Source organism: Gadus morhua, chromosome 10 (genome assembly GCF_902167405.1).
Source record: "Gadus morhua chromosome 10, gadMor3.0, whole genome shotgun sequence".
NCBI lineage: Eukaryota > Metazoa > Chordata > Actinopteri > Gadiformes > Gadidae > Gadus > Gadus morhua.
The window spans coordinates 10,678,911-10,697,467 of NC_044057.1; the positions used below are offsets into that span (position 1 = coordinate 10,678,911).

At 41.7% G+C, this 18,557-nt stretch overlaps 1 protein-coding gene across 2 annotated transcripts in view; it reads left to right on the top strand.

Annotated features, from left to right (window-relative positions):
* The window catches only part of renbp (renin binding protein), a 117,187-nt gene that overhangs the window by 43,762 nt on the left and 54,868 nt on the right, over window positions 1–18,557 (top strand). For both annotated transcript variants that reach the window (XM_030369214.1, XM_030369215.1), the window contains exon 7: window positions 15,538–15,619. In XM_030369214.1, coding sequence (XP_030225074.1) covers window positions 15,538–15,619 — 82 coding nt within the window. The remainder of the gene's footprint in view (window positions 1–15,537; window positions 15,620–18,557) is intronic.

Consider the following 18,557-nt stretch of genomic DNA (forward strand, 5'->3'; position numbering starts at 1 on the left):
AGTCAATCGGTGGCCGCTTCATTCCGACCTACATCTCTGCCATGGTGGAGAAGGAATTGGGGGAAAGGAACTTTGGCGTTGATTCTCTGAAATCCAGATTGAAACGCAACATGGAGGAGAAAGGGATTATTGCCATATGCGGACTCCACAACAATGGAGCGTCGGAGAAATGACATGGACCCGAAGTGAACTGACAGCTGTCTATTGAAAACATCTTTCTCGAATGCCGCCTGAGTTTGGTTGTTAGTGATGTAAAGAGGTCAACCGGTGGCTCTATTACTACTAGTTGAAATGGGTACAGCGCCACCTATCATACCGGGTTATGAAATGCTTCGGCCAATGATTTGATTTTCTCACAGCCGTGTATACTCGATTGCAGTTGTCCGATTGAGGAGCATAGACGAACTATGGCTTTAATCAGATTAAGCTGTGCATATAAATTTACTGAGAGATTGGTGGATATTGCAATGTCTTTAAAAGCTTTCAACTGGTTTGGCAACTACTTGAGGGGCCGGTCACAAAGTGTTCAGCTTGATGATGTATCCTCAAACTCCTTACTTATACAAAAAATGGTGTCCACCAGGGGCCAATTTTATTTACTATATATAAATGACATATATATAAATATAAATGACTATATAAATTTGACAAAAGCAAAGTGTCATCTTTGTATGGATGACGCCATTTCGTATTGCTCTACCTCATCCTTAGCAAGTGCCAGAGAAGACCAGCAATCTGCTTTCAACACTATTCAGGAGAATCTCCACAAATTGAGACTTGTACTATACTCAGAAAAAACTAAAATGATGTGCTCGTCAAAATGAAGGAAGGAACACTAACGATGTTTTCAGATTGTTACACTAGATAAGAATTATTGAACGAGTTCCAGTCTAAAAATATCTTGGTTCTAACAGTGTCTATAACAAAAAACATAGAAACAAATGCTGTTCCCCTTTTAGTGTGAGAAAAATACTTATCCAAGCAGCATTTCTGTCTTAACTGGATTATTGTGATATTTATACATGCAGGCCAATCATCTTCTCTGAAAATGCTGGATTCAGTATACCATGCAGCACTAAAGCAGGTTTCACACCGCCGCGTGCCAACTCGCCGCCTCTATTCATTTCAATGGGGGAAGGGCGGCAGAGGAGAGGCGGTTACAAAAGCGGCTGTTGACCAGGAAGCGGTTGCCGCCCACGTGAACGCGCACAGATTTTGCCCTACCGCTCAGCTTTCCCCATGCTGAAACTTTCGGCGGCAGCAGCAGCAGCAGCCGCTTTTGAAAATGCCTGGCCCTTCACACTGCCGCGCTGAACCCTCTGGCAGCGAAGCAGTTATAAGGGCGGTTATAAAGGTGGTTGCCTCGCGGCGGTGTGCAAGCACTTTTAGATTTGTAACTAATTCTGTTTTTCGTACTGATCACTGTAGCTTGTATGAATGTGTTGGTTGTCCTTCTTTGCATAATCGTAGGTTGGAGCATTATATATTTTTCTTTATAACGCAACATTGGGCGAATTGCTGCCTTAAGTATGTTCTCTTTTGATCATATGGGTAAATCATGTATGACATTCTCCGATCGCGAACATTCTTCGGTGGGAGTCCCTTTAAAGGTCCCATGGCATGAAAATCACTATGAGGTTTTCTAACATTAATGAGTTCTCCTAGCCTGTCTATGGTCCCCCAGTAGCTAGAGATGGCATTAGGTGTAAATCGAGCACCAGGTATCCTGCTCCGCCTTTGAAAAAACAAAGCTCAGACTTGCCGATTTGCATTTTTTTGCCGATTTAAACATGTAACCTCCCCTTTTCCGGCCAAGAGAATTTGGCCCGCAAATGAGACAATGAGCTACGACTCTGCGAGCGTCACGTGTGTGTGTGTGTATGTGTGTGAATACACATACTGTACTGAAAGTGTTGTACACTTCTTTGTTATTTGGATAACCGTTCTGCTGTTACGTGTTATGGCGCATAACACGTCAGGTTCTCTGACGGACTCGTGGTGGGGGTTATCACAGCCATGGTTGAGAAGGAATTGGGGGAAAGGAACTTTGGCTTCGACTGCCTGAAGTACATGTAACGCGACATGGAGGAGAAAGGGATTGTTGCCCACGATTGTCTCCCACCGGAGCCCTGCTGCCCGCTGCCATGGCACCACCAGCATGAGGCACCACCGGCACGAGGCACCCCCGCAGCGGGACGTGATAATATATATTGAATCATATTATTATATTATATAATATGATTTAGATATCTATGTATAATATGATATTTTTTAGATATAGATACTCAGGACTCCCGCTGGAGCACCCGGAGTGTTCTAGAATATTTACGGAACACGGCCAAAACCTGTGTGCGCCTCGCCATTGCGATACATCCACTGTAAACACAAGCGAATGGTACTGTGTCCGCAAGCTGCTCAGGGCCACACCCCCAACCTCTACGTTGACCCGCCCCTTATAACTGAACGTTTGTGGAGCGCTCATTGTGGGACTGGCTCATAGTGGCTGTAATTCTTCACCATTGAATTTCTTGAACAACTTCAAGTACTGTATTAGGGGCCCACTAACACCTTTATAAAAGCTTCCATAAAGTAGCATGCCATGGGACCTTTAAAGTTTTTGCACCCACATCCTGATATAAACTACAGAGCCACCTTAAAATAGACTGCATTCCAAAAATGAGCAGCTTAAAACTAGGATAAAGGACTATTTGAGTACTAAATGCACATGTGCTTATATTGAACGTTGCTGGGGAACATGTTGAGATGATGTTAAATTGCTAATTGTCTTTTTCTGTTTTATGTTGTCTGTTTTTTAATGTATATTTTATATGGAACTATATGCTGTGGTCTTGGCCAGGACTCCCTTGTAAAAGAGATTCTGAATCTCAATGGGATTATTAACCCTGATGAACATTCATCTTCATGCCAAGGGACATAAATGAGAGCTTTCGTATTTACGGACTCAGAGTTTCTGGGTCTCTGAATTGTACGTATTGCAACTAACAAGTTCCGGCTGAACAAGAGTCACAGAGGACCATTCTTCACCTCGATGATCATTCAGGCCAAGATCTAACAATCTGTTATCTTCTCTCAAAAGCCATTGTGGTGCTCTCTCAGATGCTCAATGGAAAACCATAGTCGGTTTAGTATCATACAATTGTCCATCCTCTACACCAGCAGTCCCCAACCTTTGATGCGCCACGGACCGGTACTATGTCAGACAATATTTTGGCGGACCGGTGTTGCACCGTATCGTGTCATCATAAAATGTGACGCCAGGGGTCGCTATTGTATATTTTCTGCAACATGCATGAGGGTAAAGCGTAGACTGAGTTCAATACTAAGGCCCCGTTTACACGAGGACGCTTGCGGGTTAAAACGACAAAATATTTTATCGGAAGTGCCTTTCGTTTAGACGGGGACAGCGTTTTGGGGCTTAAAAACGCAAAAATCTGAAACCAGAGTGGAAAACTTGAATACGCTCCGCCGTAGCGTTTCCGTCTACACTGCCAAGACGCAAAACTCTGCTCAGATCTGCTCACGTCGCGCACGCGCTTACGTCACATACATGCCCCAGTACAGGGAAATAAACAAACATGTTTGATTATTTCCATGCGTCGGACCGTCAAGCTGCTCTGGCTGCTCTAATAAACGTACAGGAGTCTTTCCACGAAATGTACAGGATATGTACAGATAGTATTACTGAACAGAGAAGGATGTGTATTTATGTTTGGTTTTCGCGGCGCAGATAAGAGAAGAAGGACGGTTCTACGCATGCGCTCAGACATGGCGGTGTTGTGTGATATTGTATCACAGCACCACCTAGCCTCCTGACATGCATACCCAATCGAATTCCACACACTTTTGCGTCACCGTATGCACGCAGATTTCCTCCCGATGATGCAACGCCACTTTTGCGTCGTTTGTTCAGACCGTCATCATGTAAACGTAGCCTAATAAACATTGTAATAAAATCCAATTATTATTATTATTATTAATAAACATTGTATTTAAGCTTAGACTGAGTTCACTACTAATAAACATTGTACTAAAGCGTTGACTTAGTTCACTACTCATAAACATTGTGTTAAAGCGTAGACTGAGTTCACTTCTAATAAACATTTTATTAAAGCGTAGACTGAGTCTCACCCTCTGCTCTACACAACACATGTGGGACTGATGCCAGTATTTGTCAGTTGTTGAGAGATCGCCTGATCTCCAGGATGATGTTCAAACTGGACGTAGATGTAGTTTGAAAGTCTAGCATTGAGTGGCTAGCTCACTTATCCTAACATATTATTTTCAAGTCAGTAAATGACTTAATAATAATAATGCTGGTTAAAGACAAAAATGTGCACATCAGATTTCATTTCACCTATCAACTCTGAGTACCCCCAGGGCCCTCGGACCCTTGTTGAAGACTCATGCTTGACAGTGTTATATGCTGTTATCATACATTCGAGGGTAGTGGTGGCTCCTGAAAGAAATCTCAGGTGGGCTATTTATCTGATAATGATCAAGGTGACCCATTCAATAGGTGCATTAAGCTCATACAGAGATCCTTCTTGTGTCCACTAGATGACAACTACATTATAAAAAAATGGTGTACGCCACAATTAATTATTTACATGGATCTAATGCTAAAAATAGGAGAAAATATGTCCGGCAGCGTTGTAAGTCAAGTATTTATTGACTGACCTTGAAAATATTGGCTTACAAAAGTAAAATAAGTTATCACAGTGGAACATATAAATACCATATAAAATATAGTGCTGTCAGTCGTGCGGCCGTCAGGGTGGAAGAGGAGGCAGGGGGAGCAGAATCATGGACCTATTAAAGAAAGGACAGCGGAAAAAAAATGGCGCCCATTTATTCCTATGAAAACTGCTCAATGGCGCAGGGCAACATCAAGGAGAGATATGCTTCCGCATCATGGGAGCCATCCATTGGTGTCGATTCCGCTGGGGACACGTCCCAACCAGTTTTCGTCAAGATTAATTTTGTACCCACCACTTGTAAAAAAATAAATAATAATCAAATTTAATTATTATGGATTATTTCATGGGTCTCAATGCCGTGGAGCGCTCCTTTCACTTGCATGGGCTCTTCACAACTTCAGGCGGTGAATTATATTTGATAATTCACCGTTGCTAAGTATACAAAACAAAGGACTTTTTGCCTCTAATGACGTCTTTGGTAGCACTCCGCAAGTAGTCCGGTAACTTGTCAACCCCAGCGTCTTAGGTTGCTAAGCGACGTCAACGTCTTTGGCAGACTATTTCTCTGCTGATCAACACTACGAATGCTGGTAACTAGGGATGGGCACGAGTAGTAAATTCCAAACTCGAGTGATCAAAGGAATTCCTCGAGGATCAATCGAGTACTCGTTTAATCAAATCTATTTTTAGAATGCAACGCATCTGCAGCAGGAATAGGCCTGATGATGAACGGCAACATTACCAACCAAACATGTATTGCTTATTCTCCATCAAAACAGTCAGTTATTCGAGTATTCGTTATTTATTTTTGCAAACGTTCAAAACACATTTTCATTACAAAAATAAATATACGTCTCACAATTTAAATCACGTCGAACCAAGGCCTGTAACAGTTTAACGAAACAAGTAGCCTAACCATTGCAAATAATTTAAAGCTGCAAATAAAACGGCAGCAAATGGACTATGGAAATACTCAGCGTTGTGATCTTCTCTACACGGCCGGTATTACAGCTGCATCTTGCAGCGGTGAAAATAGCTGACAAACTTGGTTGCTGCGGGTCTGCTTTCCCGAACTCACCGTTGTGTTTCAGGAGCATATGTTGCCGCATAGTACTTGTAGTACTCTGGTAGCTCGATTTCGCTTGGCATATTTTACATTTCACCTTATGATCTCCTATTTCTTTGAAGTATTTAAATTCTTCGCTGCGCTTTGCTTTAACCGCCATCTCTTAACTTTTTGAATTCTGGCGTGCTTGCACACGGCACGGAATGCGCCAAACAGAAATTTTATACATTTCATTTGCTTTGTGCCCACCGCATGCGTTAGTGGCGCCGCACAGAAAATTGATACATTTGCTTCAGAAAACTTTGTTTGTGTGTGTATATGCAAACTCGAGTTTGCCTGTCCACCAACCGAGTTAATTTGTAACGAGGAGTACTCGAGTAATCGATTCCTCACGCCCATCCCTACTGGTAACAAATAAATTGTAAAAAGACACACCATGTGAAGCTATTTTTTAATTTTGGCAAGTAGCCGTTAGGGATGGGCATGATTAATCGACGATCGACTAATTGATCGTTAAGAATTTCGTCTGACGTAATTTTTTCATAGATTAAACTAATGCAGTGCGTAATTAGACATTTTACCACACGGGGGCAATATTTAAATTTGCGGCTCCTCCCCCGCAATAAACATCCCGCTTTGAACGGTGAACTCTTTACGCCTAGCAGCTATAAAAAGCTATAAAAACTACAAAATGACCATTGATGCAGGCTATCTGGAAAATGCGCCGGCTTTGGCTCAACCTGGCTCCGCCCTCTTCCGCTACGTAGCTAAGATGGCTGCCGTTGAGTACGAAAAGTGTACATCGCCACACACTTCGCGATTTGACCGTTTTCAGTACACTTATTTTTGCCCGATCTGAATCGGAACGCCCTACGTACTCAAAGTTAGGCTAGTAAGTACAGATAGTATGGATATTGGAACACGGTCATGTAATCATGAAGCGGACGAGGCCGCGGCGAATTCTGGTGTGGGACCATTATTATTAAAAAAATGACTTCTTGGGGAGCACTATAGGCCTACCACTCTAGGCGAGGTTAGCATCGAAGCAGAAATAAAGAACTTTCTGAGCCCCTGGATTGTGGAAAGTTGTTCCCCCGCCTTGCCAAGTTAGCACGGAGGTATTCGTGCATCACGGCAACGTCGGTCCCCTCAGAGTGGGTGTTTTCGGCGGCTGGACTGACGGTCACCAGGCTGCGGTCGCGTCTGACCCCAGAGCATGTGAACATGCTCATCTTTCTGAACAAAAATCCGGAGACTGGTTGGTTAAGTTGTAACATGATTGTTTTTTTTATATGATTATTGTTATTATTTTGGGAGGTAACTAGGGTTGTGTTTATTTTTAGTTATGTTTATGTTATTATATTATTAGATGAGTTGTTCATCTAATAATAAAGATCCCAATTAGGAAAACACGCTGCTTTTGTATTTTCCTTTCATTTTGAATATAGCATATAAATACTTAAGTAATATCACACGAGAGATAGTGCGTTGTATCAGCACGGCTGTGATTGTGCCGAAGATAATGACAGCTGTGCTGATATTCACTACAACAGCACGACCTCGAGTGTGATATTGCTTTTATACAAAAGTTCTACAAGCACCATTAATTAGTTAACATTTGTTTGTTTATTTAATTATTTATTTGGCACCGCGAACATAAATGGATCCGCGACTGGGACTAAACTGTTGCATAGCAACACACACACTGGCTAGCAGAACATAAACAGCTGAGTGATACATGTATAGTTAAAAGTCCCGGTGCTGTTATACTTGGTCGGAACAAATTTTAAGGTAAAATATTAACGATTAATCGACTAATTGATCGTTAATTTTCCCGACAATCGACTAAGACAACTTAATCTAATGCCCATCCTTAGTAGCCGTGTAATAAGCGGGATAATGTATAGAACGTCGCCGGTCATTATTGAAAATAAGCCCCTTCAGGGCAAAGCAAGACACCTTCGCTGCGCGTCGGTGTCCTGTTCGCCCTGTCAGGGCTTATTTTCCAGATAATGACCAGCGTTCTATACAATATTTCTTACTTATTACACGGCTATTCTCAATGCTGTAGACTGCTCCATTCACTTGCATGGGCATTCCCAACGTTCAGCTATCAATTATTTTTTTTTATTACACAGCTCTTCTTAATGCAGTTGAATGCTCACGCCCAGCATATTTGACCGCTGTGAAGGAAAGTGAATTTTTTGCCTCTGATTGACATCTTCTGTATCACTCAGTAACTTATCAACCCCAGCGTATTCGGTTGCTAAGCGACGTCAACGACTTTGGCGAACTATTTCTCTGCTGATCAACACTATAAATAATAACAAATCCATTGGAAAAAGACACATTGTCTGAAGTTATTTTTTCATTTTGGCAAGTAGCCATTGCTAATAATAAGCAAGGCAAGGCAACTTGATTTATGTAGCACTATTCGTACACAAGGCAGATTCAAAGTGCTTCACATATAAACATTGTCATACAATACAATAAAATAATAGATAAGTAAAAGAAAACATATTGTTACGGCTCAAGACGGGGTGGACCCAAACGCACGGCACAAATGACCACAGACGAGAGCAGAAACAGTAGAACAGTTTATTAGTCCACGGTTGATCAAGTTTAGTGCAGAAGGTTGCGTCCGTTAGGGGTAATCCTGAAACCATGGGCCGGGTGTCCGAACCGAGGTTGGATGGGTCGGCTGGCAGGCGAACCGACAGTCGCGCACGACGATTCGACGAAGATGGTAATCCGGCAGTAGAGCAGGGTTGTGGTACAGTAGTGATGGTGATGACTGGTAGAGAGAAAAAAGTATTAGGAATGCGCAGACTTGAACAAGAGTAAACTAGAACTAGGAATACAGGTAGGAATAGAATCAGGCAGCTACTCAACAGGGTAAGTACAACTGACGATCTGGCGACGAATGGCTGGAAGACTGTGGTAGATATCCTGGTTATCCTGATTGCAGATGACTCTCAGGTGCGGGTAATCAATGAGGCTGGGTCGGGGAACTGTGCTGGAATGCGGAGGCCACGACCCCGCACATGAAACACTGAGACAACAACAAACAGGGACAGACAAGACTGACAGAGAACGAAACTAGTGGCAGCTAGGATCTGGTTGGAGAGACCGTGACAAAGATGCAAAGAAATTAGTAAAATAGAAAGTTAAAAAAGCATTTTAGTAATAAAAAAGAAAATAAAGGCAAAGTTAAAAAAAGCTTTTTAGAAAGTGCAATACATTTAAGATTTAGCAGAAAGCTACTGCAAACAAAAAGTCTTGTCTTGTTTTAAAGGTGCTCAGAGTTGGGGCAAGTCTTAAATCCTCAGGGAGTTTATTCCAGCTATTTGTTGCATAGTAACTAAATCCTGCTTTCCCATATTTCGTGTTTACTCTGGGGATAATTAACAGATTGGTCTCAAAAGATCTTAGTAGTCTAGAAGGCTTATGTAGTGGAAGCATATCAGTTAAATATTTTGGGCCTAAACCATGTAGGGATTTATAGGTTAGCAACATGATTTTAAAATCAATTCTCTGACCTACAGGAAGCATGTGTAATGACTTAAGAATTTGTGTAATCTGTTCAAATGTTTTGGTCTTTGTTAGAACTAAAGCAGCATTCTGAACAAGCTGAAGGTTCCTCAGAGTTTGTTTTGGGAGACCTGTAAGAAGACCATTGCAGTAATCAAGCTTACTAGTGATAAAGGCATGTACACGTTTTTGTAAGTCTTCGGTGGACATGAGCCCTCTAAGTCTTGCTACATTTTAAGGTGATAATATGCAGATTTTGTAACTGATTTGATGTGACTGTCGAAATTTTAATCTGAATCCATGATAACCCCTAGATTTCTGGCTTTGATTGAGGTTTTCAGGGACAGAGAGTGAAGGTGTTGGGTTACTTTCCGTTTTAGAACCAAATACAATTATCTCTGTTTTGTCCTCATTCAGTTGAAGGAAATTTCGGCACATCCAGTCTTTCACTTGCTCAATGCACTGGCACAGAAGATCTATGGGCCGATAGTCATTTGGTGATAGCGAAACATAGATTTGAGTGTCATCAGCATAGCAATGATGGTCATTGTTATTTTGCATGATTTGCCCTAGTGGGAGCATGTAGATGTTGAATAAAGAGGGTCCTAAGATCGAACCTTGTGGGACTCCACATGTCACGTTGGTTGATTCTGATACAAAGTCGCCAATGGAAACTAAGTAGTTCCTATTTTGTAGGTAAGACCTGAACCAATGTAAGACTGAGCCTTAAAGCCTCACCCAGTTTTCTAACCTGTCCAAAAGTATTGTATGACTACTCTACAGTGTCGAATGCAGCACTGAGGTCTAGTAGCATTAGTATTGAGGTTTTGCCAGAGTCTGTGTTAAGACGGATGTCGTTTACAACTTTAATAAGGGCGGTCTCAGTGCTGTGCAGTGGTCGAAATCCTTATTGGAAGGTGTCATAGCAACCAGTTGATGCCAGGAAGTGATTAAGTCGCTGGAGGACAACATTCTCAATGATTTTACTTATGAAGGGTAGATTTTATATTGGTCTGTAGTTGTTAATAATAGAGGCATCTAGGCTCTGCTTTTTTAAAAGGGTTTTTATAACTGCAGTTATCAAAGCTTTTGGGAAATTGCCTGACTGGAGAGAGTTGGGAGAGACTATCTGCAATATGTCTATTGCTATGCAGTCGAAAACATTCTTAAAGAGGTTGGTAGGTAAACAATCAAAGCAACAGGTGATTTTAGTTGTGGATGGCTTTAGTTGTGTCACAGTTTCCACAAGAGTTTTAGAGTCTATAACATAAAAGTATGCCATCCTTGCCACGTTACTTTTGCCTGAACAGGGTGGTAGTCCAACATTACTTTTGCCTGAACAGGGTGGTAGTCCAACATTTTTGTTTGAAGTGGAGATATTGATGGCGCGTCTGATGACTTCAATTTTATCAGTATAAAAAGCTGCAAACTCATTGCATTTCTGCGTGGAATGGAGATCAGGTGGAATTTGTGTTGGGGCGTAGGTCATTCTGTCAACAGTTGCAAATAGGGTTTTTGCATTATTAGTATTGGTTTTAATGATATTGGAGAGAAATGTTTCTCTTGCACTTTTTAAGTCTAAATTGTAGGCACGGAGGGTCTCTTTATAGATATCATGGTAAATATGAAGTTTTGCGCCAGATGCGTTCAACCCTCCTGCAGTCTTTTTTCTGTGCTGTTACAGAAGCAGCTTTTCTCCAGGTTGCCTTTTGCTTTCCAGAAATCGTCCATAATGGTAAAAAGTTTTTTTGCACACTTCATTCAAATCATCAGTATGAAAATTGAAGTCACCAGTTATAACTAGACTTTAAAATTCTGTGGAGATGCTAGACAATAATTCAGTGAAATCATCGAAAAAATTTGCAGAGTATGTAGGTGGCCTGTAAATAATGAATCGGAGAACTCTTGGGGAGCATTTCAATACAGCACTAAGGTATTCGAATGATGGAAAATCACTAAATAACATCTGTTTCCCCTGAAATACATTTTTAAATACAGCAGCAACCCCTCCACCTCTTTTTCCAGATCTACATGTATCAAAGTGATAGTTTGGAGGAGCTGTCTCTATCAGAACGGTTGCACTGTTATTTTGTTCCACCATGTTTCAGTTAAAAACATCAAATCCAGTTAAGAAGTGGTAATAAAATCATTCACTAAAATTGATTTGTTATTGAGAGACCTAACATTAAGTAGACCCATCCTAATGGTGTTGTTGATAGGCTTTAAGGTTGTTTTTGGTTTGGAGGCAATAGGTATGAGATTTGTGAGGTTAGCAGTGTGTCTAAGTTTCCCTTTGTTTACTCTTAGTGGTTACAGAAGGAATGCAAAAGTTGCAATGTTTTGACGTAGGCAACCTTGGGTTCAGCAGATTATGTGAAACTTCCTTTATAATGTGTCTACGGCTGAACACTTTTTTGCCTCAGTAATACTCAGGACTACTATCAGTACAGGGGGGGAGCTGTCTCTCTTCAAGGTCTGTGGGCTGTCTATCTGTGTGTCAGATAGTGGCAGAGTAGATGTGTGGGGGAGGCTGTAGTCTCGCTTCTTCTCAACCTATTTTGACTCTAGCAGAAGCACCCTACACGTTTTATTTTTGTAAATAGTTCATATTTTTTCATGAATAAAACTTCAAATTCATGTTGGTTGTTGTGATTTGTTTACTAACCCAAGTGCTGTTAAACTAAAGTAGGCCTACTGTATAAGATAAACACTTATTAGAACCGGGGAGAAAAGGTTGAGTACAAATACTTGATAAGCTTAGCTACTGTATATAGCAAATGTTTTTATGCTGTACAGTAATATAGAAATGATGCGTTTGAAAAAACGCGAGCAGAAGTCTAAACTAGTCAACATATCACGGGGATATGTTTACACAAAGTTTGCTCGCGCTACAACTCACGCTAGTATAATGGGTCCTTCCCACTCCAAACGGAAACAGGCGGGCGGTGCAGCGAGCACAATGCACTGTGGGAGTTGGAGGATTTCTTACTTTTGAGCCAGAGAGACACTTTCTGCCTTTTCTCAGGCTACGATGAACCGATTTCAATATTTTTTGCACATTTATAATACATAGCATTATTTACTTAATATAACCTTCATATCTCCACCAGTGAAGTATCCCTTTAAGTAAAAGGAAAAATCTCGGACACGAGAAGTTAACGGAGCCGTGCACTGAGCCCTCTCGGATGCCGGGCTGAATCAACAATTGTTTCACTACGACTCCTTTTAGCTGCCCTCCCGTCCTTCTCCTGAAAAAAAGAATCAACAAAACGGCTAATAAAACGCTTGAGGTGGCATTTCGAGAACATTAAATTAACATTATTTAGTACATGGCATAAAGATAATTATGAGGCTTTGATTGATATCCAGACTTTTTTGCGGAGACGAAAATGAGATGAGACATTCCTGTTCCCCACTTGTATTGGAGTGAACGGAGATGTCTACTTCTGGGCCCCTTGAATTGAGGGACCCGTCCAAAGCCTGCTTAAGCAGTTGCAATACCAGGCTTGGCCGCTGAGCACTGGTTGATTGCGGAAGTATGCACTGTTCCTGGGGGCTTGCCCAGAACCCATAGGAAAAAAAATAAAACTAAACATAACGGCACATCACAGCATTAGAGACTCAGGGCTCTCAAGTTTTGAACTGAGTTCAGAGTGAGATTTTGTCGGCGGGGGGGGGGGGGGTATATTAACATGTGACTGCATACAAATGTGTCCACAGAGATGGTGACTAATGTATGTTATTACACGGGTATTTTCAACGTTCCGTACACTTGCATGGGCACTTCACAACTTCCAGCGGTCAATTATTTTTGGATAATTCATTGGCAACGGATGAATAATGACCGCTGTCAAGGTAAACAAAAGGACTTTTTGCCTTTGGTAACACTCCGCACGTAGTCCGGTAACTTGTCAATGTAATAAGCGGGATATGTATCAACCCAAGCACTGTTGGTTGCTAAGCGACGACGTCAACGTCTTGGGCGGACTATTTCTCTGCTGATCAACACTATGAATGCTGGTAACAAATACATTGTAAATAAATTGTTTCGTTTTGGCAAGTAGCCGTGTAATAAGCGGGATAGCGCTTATTACACGGCTACCTCCGCTGCGCGTCGGTGTCCTGTTCGCCCTGTCAGGGCTTATTTTCTCGATAATGACCGGCGTTCTATACATTATCCCTTACATAGTAAGCATTATTGGCCCTTAACACTAATATTCAGAAACAACACCGCCTCAAAAGGCTATTGGCTTAAGCAACACCAGTAAAGGTATATACTTTTCCCAAACGTGCAAAAACATAATTATATATTTATGTGGCATTCAGTACAATGGATAAAATATATCAGTGGCATTCAGTAGGCCAATGCTGTGGTAAAGTGTGTAAAAATATGACCAAGTATTTCTTTCTGTTCAATAGATAGAACTTTATCAATCATTTGTAGGAGAAATTAGTTAACTTTTGTCCCAATGAAACAATAATGGTAAAAAAATAAATACAAACATGACGGTAACTAAGTAAGTCAAACCGTCCAATCTGAAGGCTCTACTTAACCACTCCCCCTACTCACTTCCACCAATGCAAAGGGAACAGAACTGAGTAGGGGAGGGCGTAGCCTAACTAGTTTGTGAACGAACCAGAGAAACGCAACGCAAATTCAATGTGAACATGTATGAGGCTTTAATAAATCCCGGACGATGTTGAAATTCCGCCACACATTTTTTTAAAAGTGTTTCAAAAAGAGGGCATGTCCGGGCAAAAGAGGACGTCTGGTTACCCTACGTACGGGAAACCCATTTGATTCCAAACTGTTCCACTGTTAAATAGCGGCAATGACAATGATATTCTGTGGCACACACACAGATTCCCGTTTCAATCTGTGTGTGTGCTCCCGTTTCAATCTGTGTGTGTGCCATTTGACCACAGCGGGGGCTTAACTCAAAATCCGTGGTGGTCTGACGTAATCACTTCAATTGTCCGTGATGTGGCCACGGAATTTGCTCCAATGCAAGTAAATGACACTGTTATTCCGTGGCTCACACACGGATATCGGATATCGTCCGACCGTAGTCATTTCACGGATTCCTGTGAGACCATGTTGCGCCAAATGCGTAAAACTTGAGAGCCCTCAGACTCAATCCGGCCGTGTTCCAATCCGGAAAAGGGAGGTACGCATTGATGCCTCGTCCTGATTAGATGAACCGTTTGTCAGTCTACCACTAACAGAAGTCATTGCTTTCTTAGTGCTTTCACTCTGTGTTTGTAGCAACTACATATGTTAGTGTTAGTGTTGGAATATATCATATAAAGCAGCAGAACGTATAATGTACAGCGAATGTATCAATCACAAACAAGTGATTCAGGAACCCATCCTGAGGAGGAGGCTGCTGTTTTTCCCCAAACGAGCAACACTAGCCTTGTTAGCCATCTTAGCTTTGAAGAAACAAAAACAAAAATAACATATGTAAGTGATTATACTAACTGTTGGCTACCTTTTGTATTTCTTGGCAGAAGACGTTTTCCACTCAAGTTATTTCAAGTAAATATAGAGGCAAATACCCTTTGGGCTTGCATTTTGGAATGGTCTCCATTAGAAACATATTCATGTTTCATTTAAATTTGGCTACGAGTTCATTACAGTCCCGTTCTGTTTGAAGACATCGGTTTCCTAATGTCTTTGATTGTGTCTCTGATTTAGTATGCCTAAGTATCACGTTCACAAGGAGGTAATTAACTTCAGTGATGAAGTTGCCAGGTTATTGGGGACAGGCCTCAAATTCATTACCTATCCCATTGTGTGCCTCTTGTAGAAAGGCCTATTTCTTTATTGTTCCACCTTCCTCCAGCCAGTTAGGACGATATCTGTATTCCACCATTTAAAGACCTATGAGCAACTAATTGATTGTCCTGGGCCATCACAACAATGTGTTCTGGAGGAGATATTCAAGCTACTGGGCCATGGCTTCATCCCATCTCCACTGCTCTGTGTCTTGAAGCAACTCCAACACAGCCTCATGTAAGACATCTGACCTGGACACAAGGAGCACCGTGACCAGGTGGTGAGGTGTCAGTCAGTTAGCTGCTAATGCTGTAACTAGTTCACTCAAATAATGAGTGGAAAGAAGAGAGAACAATGATTCTGATGTCATGGAGGGTAAAACAGTTTTTTAAATGATACACAAAGCAAGTGAGTATAAACGTCCCTTTCTACTTCTTTTACAGAGAGGTGGCATGGCTATCTTGGAGAATGTTTCTTTGGAGGGAGCTGAACTAAATGGTTGCCAGGGACGACTGCAGAACCCAGGTAACCTTTTCATCTCAAGTACCATGAACACTTAAAAACTTCTATGCCAGGATCTATGAATATGCTAATATGGCATCCCCCTAGAGGTTACTATTTAGGTTAAAGAAAAGACAACAATACAGAACAACCCAATGCATCTGAGTTGAGATGCTTAAGTCCTGTCTTTGCATTACTACACAGATTGTATTGGGTTAAAAAGTTGTCAAAATGTTTGCCGATGGTCAAGACCCTAAGCTTTTCGAACGAACGGCAAATGGTCAATTATGTTCACATCCCTAACTGGGATGATGATTTAACTCTGAGTGATTAAGATAATCAGTCAGGAATGGTGGAAATTGGGTTATTTTGAATTGGTATCATTGTCCTCAGCAAGGAAGTCTTGTGAGTTTCCTTCCTTTCCTTATGAAACTCATAAGGAAAGGAAGGATCTTCTAAATGAAGAGGAGTTTGTGAACCGAAAGAGCCGGCTCTTCGTTGTGACGTCAATGAAGTCAATACAATTACTTATAAATAATAATTTAACTAGAGGGGTTTACTCAAATCTTTAAAGCCACGTAAAAAAAAAAGAATGAAATAGTTTTGTCTGTCTAATTTCTATCCACTATATGACAGATTTTGATTGTAGTGTTCACGATCTTTATTAGTTACTAGTACTGTTCAGGTTTACAGTGTAGTTAGGCTGAATTATTAGGGGTCCAAGCCAACAGGTTGGAACCCTATTGTTTTTGTAAGGATTTTTCTTTTTAGGGGTCCAAGCCAACAGGTTGGATCCCTATTGTTTTTGTAAGGATTTTTAGGGGTCCAAGCCAACAGGTTGGATCCCTGTTGTTTTTGTAAGGATTTTTAGGGGTCCAAGCCAACAGGTTGGATCCCTATTGTTTTTGTAAGGATTTTTCTTCCTATTATTATTAGGGGTCCAAGCCAACAGGTTGGATCCCTATTGTTTTTGTAAGGATTTTTCTTTTTATTAGGGGTCCAAGCCAACAGGTTGGATCCCTATTGTTTTTGTAGTGTTTATTAGGGGTCTAAGCCAACAGGTTGGATCCCTATTGTTTTTGTAAGGATTTTTCTTATTAGGGGTCCAAGCCAACAGGTTGGATCCCTATTGTTTTTGTAAGGATTTTTATACTACCTCCCCGTGAAAGTGGAACCACAGCCCAAACCGTAAATGGTGCACACGCGCCAATTGCATGACTAGATCCAGAATCGGCACCGCTACTCAGATAACAAAATCCAGACACGCCGGTCCCTAGGTGGCGCTATACCAAGGAATACGCGTTTGGGGCTATAACTCCCACACCGAACCTCCCACAGTCAAAAACTTGTACGCACATATTCACTGGAGTCTGCTGCATCTTTTGACCTAGGCCACGCCCATTTGCGTCAATGAATATAGGGGGCGCAATAAACGAGGAAATTGTACATCTTCTACAAAATTTCGCCGCGAAAACGCCACACTGACTTCTCGCTACTCCTACCAAAGTCAAATCCTTTGTGTCCACAGGTTCAGGGTAGCGTTTTGAACACATGCTTCGCGTTGTGCCGGCGAAACGCACATTTCTTGTCGCGTTGTGCCGGCGAAATGCACACTTCTTGGACCCCTGCATAACTGCTTGCAGTTCTAGTTAGGGGTCCAAGCCAACAGGTTGGATCCCTATTGTTTTTGTAAGGATTATTATTAATAGGGGTCCAAGCCAACAGGTTGGATCCCTATTGTTTTTGTAAGGATTTTTCTTATTATTAGGGGTCCAAGCCAACAGGTTGGATCCCTATTGTTTTTGTAAGGATTTTTCTTCCTATTATACTTACCCCCCTAAAAGTGGTACCACAGCCCAAACCGTAAATGGTGCCGACACGCGAATTGCATGACTAGATCCAGATCCCTTCGGACTACGCAGACGACAAAATCCAGACACGCCGGCCACTAGGTGGCGCTATTCCAATGAATACGCGTTTGGGGCTATAACTCCCACACCGAATCTCCCACATTCAAAAACTTGTACGCACATATTCACTGGAGTCTGCTGCATCTTTTGGCATAGGCCACGCCCATTTGCGTCCATAATTTTTTTTCGCAAAATCGCGAAAACCGCAAAACTGTTTTTTCTTTTTTTATCGGACCTTCGACGACGAAACGGTAGCGTTTTGAATATTGGTTTATGAGCTAAATTAGACGTGGAAAATCAAAAATCCAAAGAAATCCAGAATTAGACATCGGATCGAGTCCAAATTGTACAGACATGTCGATGCTCCACTTAATGGCGTTCGATAAAAAATTCGGAAATTTTCGCCATAAGGGGGCGGAATAAACGAGGAATTTGTATATCTTCTAATTGGCCAAAGGAATGTTCTTCAAACTCAAGGGAAACCATCAAGGGGCAATCCCGAGCCTATATAGAAAATATGGCCAAGAATTATTAATGTGGGCGGGAGTTATTTGGCAAAGGATAATTCTCTTTGGAAAATTTCGCCACAAGGCAGCGCCAAAAAACGACGACAATGTCTATCTCCTATTTGGCCATGGAATGTTCTGAAAACGCGTTTTAGCCTATAACTCCCACACCGAAGCTCCCACAGTCAAAACCTTTATATCCACATGTTGTTCACGGTAGCGTTTTGAATACTTGCTTCGCGTTGTGCCGGCGAAACGCACATTTCTTGTAGCGTTGTGCCGGCGAAATGCACACTTCTTGGACCCCTGCATAACTGCTTGCAGTTCTAGTTAGGGGTCCAAGCCAACAGGTTGGATCCCTATTGTTTTTGTAAGGATTTTTCTTTTTATTCTTCCCGCCTTGAAAGTGTGTCCACAGCCCAAACCGTAAATGGTGCACACGCGCCAATTACATGACTAGATCCAGGTCCGGCACCGCTACTCAGATAACCAAATCAGGACATGCCGGTCCCTAGGTGGCGCTATACCAAGGGGAAACGCGTTTGG